At 35.3% G+C, this 15,844-nt stretch overlaps 1 protein-coding gene across 1 annotated transcript in view; it reads left to right on the top strand.

Annotated features, from left to right (window-relative positions):
* The window catches only part of LOC139134165 (E3 ubiquitin-protein ligase MIB1-like), a 150,788-nt gene extending 135,032 nt beyond the window's left edge, over nt 1–15,756 (top strand). The window contains 10 exon segments of the mRNA XM_070701088.1: nt 4,905–4,912; nt 4,915–5,036; nt 10,180–10,266; nt 10,614–10,742; nt 11,667–11,848; nt 12,338–12,536; nt 13,019–13,097; nt 13,556–13,642; nt 14,735–14,895; nt 15,467–15,756. Of these exon segments, the coding sequence (XP_070557189.1) occupies nt 4,905–4,912; nt 4,915–5,036; nt 10,180–10,266; nt 10,614–10,742; nt 11,667–11,848; nt 12,338–12,536; nt 13,019–13,097; nt 13,556–13,642; nt 14,735–14,895; nt 15,467–15,607 (1,195 nt within the window). The 3' untranslated portion in view covers nt 15,608–15,756.
* The last annotated feature ends 88 nt before the right edge of the window (nt 15,757–15,844 follow it).

Here is a 15,844-nt window from a genome sequence, read left to right as displayed (position 1 = left end):
CTCAATCAAAACAAGCTGTCGTAATTTGTCATAATTCTGACTGACCTTTTCAGAAGAGCACCAACGGTCAAACAGTTGTTCTTTTGTTCGAGCAAATTCAACATAAGTTTGATCTTTCGCCTTCTCACAATCCCTAAATTTCTGACGGTAAGCTTCAGGCACCAATTCATAGCCCTTGAGAATTAATTCCTTCACAGAATCATAATTTGAAGCCTGCTCTACTGACAACTGAATGTAAATTTCTCTGGCTTTACCCACCAAAGCACTCTGCAAAAGCATAGACCATGACTCCTTAGGCCAATTCAGACTCTGAGCAATTTTCTCAAAATGAAGGAAATATTTATCAACATCCTTTTCTTGAAAGGGGGAACTAACCTGAAATGCTTAGTGATGTCAAACTTGTCTGAAGGGAAGAATTTTCCTGACTGTCCAACTCTAAACGTTTTATTTCCACCTGTAATCGCTGTTCTTAATTCTTTTTCTCTCTGTCTTTCTTCCATTTCTAATCTTTCCTGCCTTTCTTTTTCTTTCATTTGTAATTTTTCCTTTTCTAATTCCAATTTCTTAAGCTCCAAATCTGCCTGTATTTCTAATTCTAATTTTTTGAGTTCGAAGGAGGACTCAGGCTCATAATCTTTTAAGGTGGATTCCTCAAATTGGCCTAAATTAACTAAATGTTTGCAATGTAGTACTGTATTTCCCGCTTGCGCATAGATCTTTTGACATTTACTTTAAGGAAATTGGCCAGTGCAATGAGGTTGTCTTTTTTGAGGGAATCAAATGCGTCCTGATCAAGGTCATCCATAAATTCGTCTGGCTTGAATTCCGCCATGATTGAATTTCGCTGAGTTCACAGTATACAGTAGTTTTGAAAAGGCTGTCAAAATGTTGTCAAACGGCTCAAAATATTCGTATCCCGGACGAGCCCCCAATTTGTTACGTGCAGAGAAAACGAACAAAAGGGTGAACTCAGCAGTTAACGTTTAAACAAAATTTATTACGAAAATAAAACTAATTGCTAAGTCAGGGATAGAGTACAAGCTTTAAAAGTGTACAGACTACTTATCTCAGCTGGGACGGCAAAGCTCCAGTCTCAGAGTTGTAACAGTCAGTTGGATGAATGAACAGTCCTTGCAGGCTTGAAGCTGCACAAAGTCCACAGTATAAATCCAGCGTTGGCAGTGAAGGTCTTGAAAAGTCTTGAGAATGACTACTGCTGGAGTTTAGTAACACACAAGAGACACGATCCCAAAGTCTGACTGGAAGCTGTGCACGTCCCTTTTATAAAGGCATATAAGAACAATCTAGAACTTTTATTGACATGCTAATTACTGTTCTAAAATTATCTCCCTTACACAACTAATCAACTTTCCAGAACATTCCAAACAGACTAATTGAATCAAGGTTGTGAGGTCATCAAGGGCAGTGACCTTGAGAATGTTCTAGACTAATTGAACTCAGGTCATGATGAGTGTGGGGGAAATGACCTACATAACACTATACATGCAGTTCCAAAAACACCACTGAAAGTCATCTGCAAACCCACAAACTTGCCTGAATGCATACCATCTGTTGGGATCTATGCACCTTTTTTAACATGAGTACAGATTGGCCAAAAAATGAAACTTCAAAATCAGACCAATCACAGGGTATATCTTGAGAGAGATCTCGGTAGACATCCCAATAAGACAAAACCAAACTGTGAAAATAGAAGGGTGGTACGGAGATCTATGGCATTTACACATGAGCAGAATTTCAATTTGTAGAGTAACATGTTCACATTGTGAGATTTAGAATGCCTTACACCAGATAAACCAACAATTCTCTATATTTATTCAGTGAGTAAACATTCAAATGACATTTCATTCAAACACTCCATCTGTTCAAAACCCACCCGAAATTTCAAATGGAATAGCCCATCTCTGCAGAAAGACAATGTGACTCTTCCAAGAATTTGAATATACAGAGTTTGGATGATTTACATTCCGGTCATATCTGACCTATGACCTCTGACTGTGAGTGATGTAAAGTCATGCATATTCTGCAGTTTCTCTTGTTTCTTTAAAAATTTGATCAGAAATATATCTCCCATCTCCCAAATGTGTCATAGGTATACATCAATTTTCTAATGTAGCATATATACTCTCAATATTGATACAGTTTCTGGTATTAAATTTTTCACTCTGTCTTTGCCTTTAAATAAATGATATGTTGGGTTTCAATTGCTGCAGGGTCAATCTTTTAAATTCATCATTTAATCCCGTTTGAATCAAAGTGTATAGATAAAAAACAGTGCTGTCCAAAGTTCTGTCTGTCAGTCTGTCTGGCTGTCTCATCAACCACATAAAAATTTAGGATCTAGAATCATTTTTGTTGCACCAAATTATAGTGCAGTTTTAACAGACAGACAGATTCTTTGTCGATAACAACTATTTCTAGCATCTATGAATATTGTTTCTTTACCTAAGCCCAAAATGCAGACCCCTGGGGATTTTATTCTATCAGTAATAACTTCTATCATTGTTTCCTTTCAGTTGTTCAGGAAACTAAGTACTAACATATACATGGCTGTGAAAATGTATACCAATCTTGAGTTAATGTCAGCCAAGACCCATGCATGGACTTAACAAAATAAAACTTTTGATTTTTTTCCACTTTTTTGTCCTGTATGTCAATTGCAAGTTCTTGTTCTATTCCCCAAAGCACATTGAAAACACTATTTAGCGTGCCAACCCAGCTTCTATATGTGCACTGTCACTGTATATATATTTAGATCCTAGTGTGTACCAGAATTCATTTGTCAACAATAATTATGCAGTTTAAACATGTACAGGCTGAGTTGAAAAACTCAACACTGTGTCTCAACAGGTTTTGGTGAGTGGAACAGGAACTGCAGTGGACATTAATTACAAAAATAGTGCAATAATCATCAAAAGTTACATCTACACTGGCCCTAGCTGTAAATTGATAGAGAACAAAAAACTATTTCCTTTGTAATGTGCAAATATTATTGGTCTGCAAAACATCTTTACCAGTGTTATCATGATTTTCATTTTATCAAGAAATCTGTAATGAATAAAATAGATACTAGAATGAGAATAAATAATGACTGTGCCATTTGTAAGATATTTTATTGTGTGCTGTGTTATAGCTTGCTAAGCACAGTCTGATATTCCATTGTAGATGTTTGAATATTGTGAAAACTGTAGTCTGCAGACAATCTTTTGATAGTTTGTGATTGGTTGATTCAGTGAACATTCCCTAACTTTGATTGGTTGATTCAGCATTCCCTTATTGTGAGTGGTTGATTCAACGTTCCCTTATCAACTTAAATCCTGTTTCATAGTTGGTTTTTAAACAAACTTCGAGTGGGTAAATCACCACAGAAAACTTAAAATCTTTGCATTGAAAGTTTTCACTATCAATTTAATGGAAGACATATCCCAAATTTTCTGGCATTGTCACTCAGCCTTGTGTTCAGAAATTCTTGTTATTCCTTTGCGGTATCAATCTATAGCTGTTCAATGCTTCTGTAATTCTGATTGTTAATAAGCAAAACTAATGTTAGAAAGAAATTTCATTCCAAGACAAGAACCTTTATGTGCATTTTTGGACACATTTTGGTGATAATCAGCACTCACCATATCTGACCTTTGACCTCTATGACCTGCCCAAGAGTATTTCTGCGGGTCACTCAATGTGGAGACTTCATCAGAAAAGATAAAATGGAAAAACTGTGGAAAAGTACCATGTTTAGATCACCACAGGTCATTTTCAAGATTTGGACTGCAAATTTTATTTAGAAATTATGATTCTCTCAAATCTGAAACCGCTGTAATACATATTACATGCAAGACCTTCTTTTCAACTCACCCTGTAACACAGTTGCTATGGTTACCATTATCATATTGACAATCGTTTCATACTCCATGAATTCTGCCTGGGAAATAGTGTGTTCAGAAGATGTCTTCTGCTGATAAAATGGATGATCAGTTTTTTCCAAGTGATATTTGGAAACAAAAGAAACTATGTGTTAAAGTTTATTTACACAAAGTTTTTAAAAGGCTGCACATGACAGAGTTGTAGTTCTTTCTGCGGCTAGCTTCAACAATGTATCAGTCAGCTGCTGACATTTAAGAGTGGCCTTGAAATACAAATAAACGTGCACTATGAGTGCACCTGAATCTGAATCTGAATCTGACATTTAAGAGAGAACAGAGTGACATTGTTCATGCGGTTGAGTTCATTAAATTATTAAGCGAAGATGTCCAGCTTACAGAGAAGATCTGATGATTTGTGCCTCACAAAGGGATGACCTGACCCTGGAATATCCATACCATATATGTCCTTCCTGGTGTCCCTGATTATGAGGTCTGGAAACCCCTAGTGGGCACACTGTGCGTAACACAACTAATTACAAACAGCCCGTCCCATCGAAATGACTGATCAACTGTGTCTGGACTGTCTTAACAACATGTCATGTGTTGTAAAAGACAGATTCTATTCTAACACAGTGTGTTATCATTTCACTTACCTTGTTAACTGCACCAAGAGTAGACGGAGTCTATTTCTGGTGATCAAAATAGGAGGATTTCAAATATTTTCAATATTTGCAAATCCTCCTGAAATTATCTCAGCAGCACAATTGCAGCAGGGGTCCTAGTAGTTGCTCTTACATGATGTGTATATGTTAGTGTGTCTAGACTTAACTATAGCTTAACCTTATGTAGGCCTCAGTATTGTCTTACTATGTTTGCCCCCATGTGTACAATGAATGGAACAATCCTTTTGTTGTAGACAATGGGATTATTTCATCATTCTGTAAATACTAGGATGATTATTGCTGTATGTGGAAGCCATCCAAGATTACTCACAACTTTTATTTTTTTTCTCCATCTTGACAGCGCAATGCGGATTTGTTGGCGCATCTTCCAAGGCCATGGATTGTGGATGAAAAGAAAGATGACGGATACACAGCCCTTCACTTAGCTGCTCTCAACAATCATGTTGAAGTTGCAGAACTATTAGTGCACCAGGTAAGATTTACATTACATGGAAGTCACATGATTATAGTCTCTAGTCACATGATCATGAGATTGTCTTTCTTCTAGGTGCTGCATTATAGCAGGTATATAAGTTACAATTTCTGTCACATGATAGTCAGGTGATATGAGTTGCAGTCACATGATTATGATAGAGACTTGTTTGCAGCTGATGGCTATTTATGTTATTTTTGACATGTTCACTGTCTCAGAAAAATTATTAATGCTTTAAAGTAGAGACATTATGTCGCACATAGTGCAAGGTTTTGAGCATCATAATATAAATGTATAAAAGTGTAAAATGTCAGAGAGAGGAAAAGAAATACATTCTTATCAGACACAAAACAATTCTCAGAATAATTTGAGAAGATTGTGATTTTTGCCCCACATTAATATCCAGATGATATGTATTGAACTTTGAGATCTGCATGGAGAGTTATTCAAATTCTAGCAGACACAAAAATCGCAAAAAATCTAGATAGAAGCTTTAAAATCTAAGGCCAAAAATGTCCAATATGTTTCTGGTTGTCACATGCATTACTTTAAGACATGCATGTTATATACTTGGTTTTTCCTTCTATGGTGTGTCCAGTGAAATCATCAACATGGAGAACAGTATTGCCAAACAAACGGCAGTCGCACAATTGAAATGAATGGATGCTGTTTGTGGAGCTGCATTTCCTCCACACCCAACATTTGTACAGCAAGGGAACGTATTTTAACATAATTTGCAGACTGTGATAAAACTTCATAGTGACATGGTTAGGGGAAAAAAGAAAAAAATTGACATAACCACATCTCTTTTGCAAAATGGCAAGAATCCGGAACAATCCCTTTTTAGGGGAAGGGGGAGACACATGAGGATATTAGCCACACCCAATGGCACCAGTGTAGCCATTTTGATGTCTGTGTGTCTGTCTTTGGTTTACTGATGTTCCATTTACATGTTGAAAACTGAACAGCTGTGTTCATAATACCATATCCAGTGAAGAGTTTTGGTCCAAGATTGCTGATACGATGGAGATTTTGGAATATTCTTCCATAGTTACAATGATATTGAGGATTTGATACTCATAACTTGTACACTGAGGGGAAAGACCAGTTTGTGTGATTTTGGTTGTTATGGTTCACGTATGATGTATGAATAAAAACAGAAGTAAATAATTGTGTGATATTGATTGTCTATGGTTTATACATTAAGATTGTAACATCACTATGACGTACATCTTTGTGTTGAATTTTGTCAAAATGACTGAAATTTAACAGCATGGTGGTCAGAAAGAAGCGATGACATTATTATACCATGCAAGTACCTGAACGGATTAGTTCATTTTGCTGCAGATGTGCAGATTTAGTTTTATTAGTTCGTAGACATTTGCAAATATTTTAGACAATCAAGATTCTTTATTTGTACTTGTATCATCATTTGATGAACAGTGTGGGTCGTAAATGCTTAGTGAATATTTCAGTCGTCGATCCTCATCAGAATTGTACGAAGTACATGCAGTGACAATTTCAGAGTGAAGGCCTTTTTGCCTCCAGCAAGGAATAGTTCACTTCTGTGATGGGGGTGTTTGATTTCATGTTTGTAAAACAATATCTACATTGTGTAACATTATGCATGTCAGTCCACATTCGCTTGGCCTAACAATAGCTATTTCCTGACCCTTGTCACACATCACTTCAAATATTATACAATGACTCTCACAACATTGCTGGCACAACTTAAGTCAATTATACAATGAGGATGATATCTGACCATCTACTGCAAAGATTCAGTACAATTGAATAGATGTTTTTCACTGGAATCATCCTATTCTGTCAGGTACATTTTTTTACTGAAAAATAGTCTGAATCTATAGGACAGTACAGATTAGGTGTCCTGGATTTGATTTGGTTGAACTTACATCTGAATTTTCATTAATTCAGGTGTGCCATATTTGCTGTTTGTTTCTTTGCCACGTAACAAATTCTTTCTACTTCTTATATAATGGACATCAGAAACACAGGCTGATCTCATTGTCTGACTTTTTAAGTCTCATTAAACATTCCAAAAGACCCACAAAACAATTAAATTGCATCAGGAATTATAGTGACATTTACTTTTTTAAGCATTTTAATCATTTTGTATGTCCGTTGTCTCAATTTCAGTGTCACTGACTCTAGTTCTGCAACAGAACTGTGAAATAACAAAACTGTTATAGTCTGTGTCATTCTCATAAGGCCAGTTACTGATATTTATCCATTTCTAAAGTTGATATGTGCCCAGGAAGTCAAAAGTTCTTTGACATTTTGAACAGTAGTTATTTCCTTGACAAGATCACATAATTCACTACAGTTTTGTCAGACAGTTCTCACTTATCTACAATCCAGGAAAAATTAGATATTTTTGAAAACTTTTTAGTTATTGGGATGATCAAAAACATGTATTCATATGTGTCCTTTTCCCATTTAGATTTATTTACTAGGTATAATTTATGGATTAGTATCGAATCCCTCTTGATATTCAGTCAGTTATGCAAATTGTCTAAGAATGAAATCAATAGTGTACATTATAGCCCAAACAAGGAGTTAATTGCCCTTCAGCTGGTGACCATTTGCCCTCCTGACATTGGGTATATGGTCTCCCACTTAGAGGATACAGAGTCCCTTGTTTTGATTATTATGTTTTTATTACATTGCCTAATTTTCACTCCAAACGTTTGGGTTTACAAGCATATGACAATCATATGTTTTATTTCCATGATAGATGAAAATCTGTTAAAAATAGAATAATTTTCATCATCGAATATATATTTAAATCACTGGTTTATCAATTTGTTTATGCTTTAACTTATAAAACCAGATTTCCTACATAAAATAGAGATTTACAGCACACACTGTATCAGCAGAGTAATGCTTATAAATGCTTGATGTCCCAGTCTGACCATATTGTAATTAGAAGTTGAGTTTATATTGTAAGACATTTAATGTTTATTTTTTCAAGTAGTATATTACTGAAAAAGTTTCTGATAACTAGCTGTTCTTCTAACACAACCTACTTGACTGGTAAAGGGTGCCCTCATGAGTTGAGGTGATTGTGTGCATGTGATCCGGCGACTTTAATAATGTAGAGCGCCCTCATAAGACTGTCCGAACAGCCCCACCCACATTAGTCTGAGAAACCATTTCATGGAGACACAAACGGTCTCTCACCCACGTATTCACAAGTAATATCTCATAAAGTCTAGGTTTTCCTTTCTTAAATCGATAAAATTTTATTGTAATTGGCAGCCGACATAGAAACATTACACACAACGATATCACAGTTCAGTCATAAATAAAATAAATAGTGGGAATCTACACTTCCTGACCTTTGACAATAATACTCCAAGAAAGAGTTCAAATTTCATTATCTTCAAGAAAAGAGATGTTAATATTCTTACAGGATCTCACATTATGATCTCGACTTGCTGACGTTCAGAAAGGAAAACTTTTTGGATATTTTAATTTACAGTCATGAAGTTTAATGAGACAGGGAACTTACTGGTTCAGTGGTTGTCTCAGATTGTCGCAAAACTGAGAAAATAGAATTCCCTCGTCAAGATCAAAACGAAAGTACAACTGTGCAGAGAGTTGATGTCAGAGAGAACACAATATAACAGTTTGGATATAACATATGAATAAAACCTAACACATGACCATGCAATGATGTCAAGTTAATGATGGGTAGTCAATGACATCAGGGACGGATTTTTATGATAAGCAAAATATTTACTGTAAAAAAATGTCAAAAAGTTACATAATTTTGTTTTCTCTTTTAGCTTTTCCTTTCTTATCAAAAATATTTATGACTATGCAACTTGTATTTTGTTTGAGTGTGTATAAAAATGTTTCACTGGATGAGAGTATTGAGTCTCTGCTGTTGTATCTGGCAGTATCCTCTGTGGTTCTCTTTCTTTGCTCACAGTCTTATGATATTTTGACAGAGAATGATGTGAGCTAATATTTGGCCCCTTCGTCTGTGTGTTTTTGAAACAGACAGTGTGACTAGAAGGTCATGTCATGGATGAAAGCAAGATGACACTAGGAAATCATGAAATTGGTAATATTTTACAGTATAAATTGCCATGCAATCAAGGTGACAAAATTTACTTATATTAAGTAAGGGTTTTATATCGGTTTACACTGAAAGCATAGGTACTGAGAAAATTGGCCCTGTTGTACATTTGCAGTATATTCTTTCAAATATTTCTGTCAAAATGTAGTGCAAAATTGAAGCTTAGCTCAAAACCCCAGTCCCCATCTACAAACAAATTTTGTTTTCTAAAATTCTGTGACAAACTGAGATGATCCTTAGACACTCTTGATAAAGATCATTTCATATTGCATCTACTACCATAGAAACAGACCTAGAGTTAGGAACTGAATCAAATCAAATGTGAAATCGAGTTAGGAACTGAATCAAATCAAATGTGAAATCCATTTGTCAAACAAATGAGACTTGTATTACTTTGGTGGTCATCAAGACATAAGTAATATCGAGATTGTTGTTGTAAGAATAATTGTATCTATATTATGTGAGGAACCAGTGCTTTGTCCAATAGGCTGTTGTTGGGTCTGACAAGGTAATCACATGCATAGGCTTATCTATTGATATGTACCTGCAAACATTCTTAGAACACTCTCTGTACTCTTTTGTCAACATAAATATTGCCAACCAGATGTCTGAAAGAACTAAACCTGAGAAATATACTACAAAATCATCCATAGAAGCAGTCGTACCTCAATATGTCAGTGTTGAGTAATTTATTGAATTGCTCTACCACTCATCCTGAAGTGTTATTTATGCAATAAAGTTATTTGTTATTTGGTATTAAACATTGGTACGATTGTACACATGATAGGTTGTAGAAGTTTTTACTCTACTCACAGTTTTTGACACGAGGTTGTGTGTGCAGTATTTCATATAGGATGCTACAGTTGAGGGGTCTGTTTCCCCACTTAAAGTAGTTTTTGAGGGGAATATAAAAATGTTGTGGGGATTGAATTCAAACAAATAATGTCATGTTTTACAGGTAAATTTTAATGTTGCCGTGATGTTACTTCAATTTTTTAATTGTCCTATGTATATTGTATCCTCACATTTTTTTAACAGGGCCATGCAAACATGGATCTACAAAATGTCAACCAACAGACTCCATTACATTTAGCAGTTGAAAGACAACACACACAAATTGTCAGGGTAAGGAAAGGCATAATGTCTTTTAGATGATTAAACTCAGATTTTAATAAAGGAATAGATAATCAAATTGCAAGAAAGACCCTTGTTGTTGTTGAAGTGATCTTCTCAAAGTCCCACTTGCTGACATACTGTTTGGTCTGTCAGATTGGAAAGTGGGCCTGTATGTTGCACTCCATTTGGACTCTAGGTGGCGCTGTATCTCATCTTCATGTCAGGCAAGAAATAGCAACAAAGCCAGTCATCTTTTGATCTTTGAGTCTGTTTTCTTCTTAGTATTGTCACAGCTGTTTGAGGAAGTGTTTTAAAGATCTCAAAAGTCTTCATATATTTGATATATTGGTCGACAGTTGTTGGTCAGGGAAACTTGTAAGTTGGACATCCCAGACAAAGATGGGGATACTCCGCTGCATGAAGCTTTGCGACATCATACCTTGTCACAACTCAGACAGCTGCAAGATATGCAAGATGTGGGCAAGGTAAGTTACAGTATGTGAAAACAAAGAAACAAAATGTGTTGCAATAAGTTACTTGCATATAGAAAACATATGTAGTCCAAAGTTTCTGAAGTTTTTGAAATTTTTACCACTCAAATGTCCACAATTTGGAACAATAAAAGCACCTTAAAAACGGGTAATAACACTGTAAAAATAGGTAAAAATGCTGCACCAGTGCAAATTAAAAGAGAAAACCTGCCTGATTTTCACTTAAAACTGAAAAGATGGGGATATAAGCAAGATGTAAAAGTGTTTTGAATTCTGCTTTTATCCCATTTTTCCAATGTTTATGATGAAAATCAGGTAGGTGTTCTCCAAAGTTTGGAATACTTGTAAAGAGGTGTTTTGAAAATGAAGAAAATTGTTCAGATTATTTGCATTTTAAAATCCCAAGGATACCACCTAAATTTTTTACTGGATCAAAATAAAAATGTATCTTATAGGGCGTTCACAGTTTACGTCACTGTTCTCTCATTACTATGCAAAAATAATATTGTCCGCATTTTTAGATTACGCTTTTGAAAATTACGCATGCAAGAACGACGATAATACATCTCAGTGGGCGACTGCTAGTGTAACAGTGAATACTAAAAAACATATTCACGACTCAGAGTACAAGCTGCAAAAACAGCCACGCATGGAACATTGATAAAATTTGTCCGCATTTCAAGCTGCGTGTCCGATGTCGCGCGCGTACAGCTATATTTAGTAACAAACCTGTAACCGTGAACAGCGCTATTTGATTTTCATCACCTGCAAATTGTAATTGCTTTTAATCCAACAAGAGCATATGACTGAAAGATTTGCTAGACTTTATGAAATCATTGATACTGACAGGGATGAAATTGCAATCAGATTTTTAAATGAACAAGCATGAAACTTTTAAAATATTTTTAATATTGACAGTTGTTGATGGGTCTTGGTACACAAGGAGCGGACAAGAAGAGCAGTGCTTCCATTGCATGTTTTCTGGCAGCTCATGGCGCAGATCTCAACGTTAAAAACAAAAAAGGACAGTCACCCTTGGATCTCTGTCCAGATCCAAATCTTTGTAAAGCCTTGGCAAAATGTCACAAGGAAAAACGAAGGTAAGTGAAGTACATCCTAGTGGTGAAAGATCTGAGTGTAGAGGACACACAGACAAATGCAGGACTGTTTACTACATGACGTGTCTCCTCCCAATTCTAGTCAGAAATATAATTTTCAAATTTCCCTGAAGTACAAGAGAATGACTTCTGTGTTATCTTAAACTAAGATGGTGCCACCAATGGATTTTAAAATAAGTTATTTTAGAATTTTTGTGATATATTTAATGTGTTCCAATTAATTGTTAAATCCTGCACAGAACAAACTAAATTGTAAGATTCTGATAAAGATTACGTTGCATCACAATTAACAGGAAATATTTTGATGGTTTGCATCTCATGACAAATCATTTGAAATTTACCTAGTTATTTATTTTCACTTCACAAAGTCATATTAGATAAGGTAAAACTGGCAAATCTGTAAATTGAGGCACAGTAACAATATTTCTAATTTTCTCAAAATGTCTTTCTCTTCACGTCATGTGATCCCAGTGAACCAATGGTGGCGCCAAACACAGCAAACATCCACAACCAACACGACCAGTCAGCCTATGAGGAATGCATGGTGTGTTCTGACATGAAGAGAGATACATTATTTGGACCATGTGGTCACGTTGCCACATGCTCACTGTGTTCACCAAGAGTCAAGAAATGTTTGCTTTGTAAGGAACCAGTTCAGTCAAGAACTAAGGTAAGTGTCATGAGTGTCATGAGATCATCACATGATAGTCACATGACTAAGTCACAATGCCATGTTTATAGTTGCAGCCTATATCATAGGAATAAAATATTATTTCAGTACAGTTTCAAGTGATTAAATTACAAATAAAAATATAGTACTGATAAAATCTATTACTGCTAACAACTTTTGAACTAAATATTTAAAAATATATTTTTGTGGTACATCATGATGAATGTCATGAAGACTTCTGGTGATAACTTTCAACAACCAGATCTCCATTTCCATCCACAAAGCTCCAATTTTGCTATGAAACAAAAGCATTTACAAAAATTTAGTGCCGCAACTACACAGAGGAACCAGTAAAGATTTTCACAGTGGTATATATATAGCAGATCTAGCAGTGGGACTTGCATTTTTGTAACCATTCAGAAGCAACTCAAGGGATATTTTGTAATTTTGATTCCCATATTAACTTTCTCTTTTCTAAATAGATTGAAGAGTGTGTTGTTTGCTCTGACAAGAAAGCGTCAACGTTATTCCAACCGTGTGGTCATATGTGTGCATGTTCTAGTAAGTATCAGCTTTCAGCTCTATGACACCTGAAGAACCTTTGCCCCAGTCTATAAGTTTACAGACATTACATAAGTAATTATATAAGTTTACAGATATTTTATATACAGACATTTTGCAACAAAAATAGGAAAAGCAGACAATGCCTGTCTGAACAGATAGTGTGGTCAAAATTTTGACAAACCAATTGCTTAGAGCGGGCAAATTTTCTTTTCAACTAAAATGTAGTACTGGTAGTTTGTGCATTCCTGAAAATAAAAGTATTTATTGGCAGAACGATAGAGGACCCCAAATAATGATCTACCCATCAAAATAGTTCATAGATTTCACTGTCATTATTTGAATGTTCCTTTTGAGGAAATTTGTGAAGGTTTTAATCATTCATGTTCACTGTTTTGCCATCACTAGTTCTTTCATTAAAAAGAAATTAATTGTTTCATCATTCTTGTTGATTCCAGGCTGTTCTATCTTGATGAAGAAATGTGTTCAATGCAGAGCACACATTGATAAAATTGTTCCATTTATTGTTTGCTGTGGTGGCAAAGGTAGGAGCCAGTCATTAAATGTGTAAACTTTAATGTTTTAGAGTAGAGTGTTCATTTGCTTGTGAATGTGCCATACAATGTCATGGAAAGTTTTGTCCAGAACCTCTTCATAGTTTTGGTATGGCACCCATAAATGTACATCTAGCATCATGCACTGACTTTCTGTTAAGCCATAAATTTGACCATAATTTGACTGCTAAAGGACAACATTCTAGACAAAAATATATCACTTGCATCCCCTTGCAGTCAGTTACTAAATATATCAATTTAGTAATTTGCTATGAATGCCATTGGAGTTACTCTATTCTTATATACCATTTCCAATTATCATACACAGTTCAGTCTCCTGGGTACTGATCATATGCACACTATGTAGCTCTGACTGAATAAGTCACGTTGGGATATGAGTTACAAAATTTTTCTAGACTTGAATCCTTTCACAGTCACATGAACAGTTTTATGTTTTTGACAGAAAATCAGAGCACAATGCTACATGTAGGTTTTAGGATATCATTCCAAAACTATGGAGATGTTCTAGACATAGTCTTTCATAGATGTATAACTGCTTGTGTTTACGATTTACAAATATGTCTGTGTACGTGTTATTGTTCATGAATGTCGTTCTTCATCAGTGGATGTATCCATGACACATGCATGTGACAGTGTGTCTGTTTATTATGTGGGTAGGTGTTTGTCTGGCAGTTTGTATGAATATGTCAAAGTGACCTTTACCATCAGAGTGACCTTTGACATCAGAGTGACCTTTAACATCAGAGACACTATGAATGTATGTGGACAAGTCTGGATATAGCCAACAGGGAGCAAAAATGCTCACCTCCCAGTCAGCCTGCATGCACAAATCAATTCATGAATATGTGTCACTTTGCAAAGTGGGTCACGACTGATTCCAAATGATGAATATATTTATGATTTGAGCATTTTGTTTCTCCAAGGTTGCAAACTTTTGAAGATATTTTTTGCAAGATGCCTTCTTTTCAAACTGAATGAGTTTTAATCCTTTCCTTTCGCTTGATAATCTTGCAATTTCCAAGATTGTCATGACTTTATTTCTTCTTGTGTTCCACTTCTCAGCTCCCAGTGTTAATATCCAACAAGTTGGACCATCTAATGTAAATATGACTCAACAACAACATCCGAAGGATACTCAAACGCAGAACGCCAACCAGAATCGACCCAACAACGCCAATGATGTACAAAAATTACAACAACAACTTCAAGACATCAAAGATCAGGTGAGCTTCCTATCTGTGTTTTTAAAGATGTTTTTGGACGTGTCAAAATGTCGATATTTTCTAGCGAAAGTGGCCATACCAAAATATATCATTGTGCTGAAGATTTTCATATCTATTTTGTTAAAGTATGAGCTTAAACAAAATGGAACCCTATCCTTTGGGAGGACATTTCATTTTGTAAAATTTTTACAGACAGTAATATGATTCCTTTGATTTGCTTTGAAAATTTACAGCAAACCTAATATGTGTTATATTAACTATATAATGAAAATAACCCTATAGTTTGCATCAAGTTCAACTCTTCCATAAAATTCAAAATGCGCATGAATCTTTAAATATTGATGCAGACATAAATATAGTTCTATCTTGATTTCATGTACAGTATAATTGACCCTTTCAGGCCTAAACCCCTATATATAGGGAAGTTCTAGTAAGTTTACCAGTAAGCCAGGCCTGAAAGGGTTAAATGATGGTAACGTTTTGACAAAAAAATTAAACTGACCCAAATTTTACATTTCTCAAAAACTTTTGTATGCTGCCTCACTTTCATGCAACCTTTTGTTGTTTTCAGACCATGTGTCCTGTTTGCTTGGATCGACTGAAGAATATGATATTCCTATGCGGACATGGTACATGCCAGATGTGTGGAGACAGAATGACAGAGTGTCCCATCTGTCGGAAAGCCGTTGAAAAAAGAATCCTTCTATATTAAACAACTCTACCTGTTATCACAGACTTGTACAAAAGTGTTAAAATACCTACTATTTAAATTTCTCAGTGATTTTCTTTTCTGTAACAGTCATAAATTTGAGAAATCAGGCAAAACGAAAAGTAGAGATAATGTACACAGCCTGAAATGTCATAAAATGTAGCTAACTTTTGGTAGACATGGCAACCTCTAATTCTTTAACAATTTCATGAAATTTTCAGAAATATTATATGGTGATAA

This window comes from Ptychodera flava, chromosome 5, assembly GCF_041260155.1.
Source record: "Ptychodera flava strain L36383 chromosome 5, AS_Pfla_20210202, whole genome shotgun sequence".
Taxonomy (NCBI): Eukaryota; Metazoa; Hemichordata; class Enteropneusta; family Ptychoderidae; genus Ptychodera; species Ptychodera flava.
Note: the sequence above shows the minus strand (reverse complement) of the source record. Positions and strands in the feature narration are given on the sequence as shown.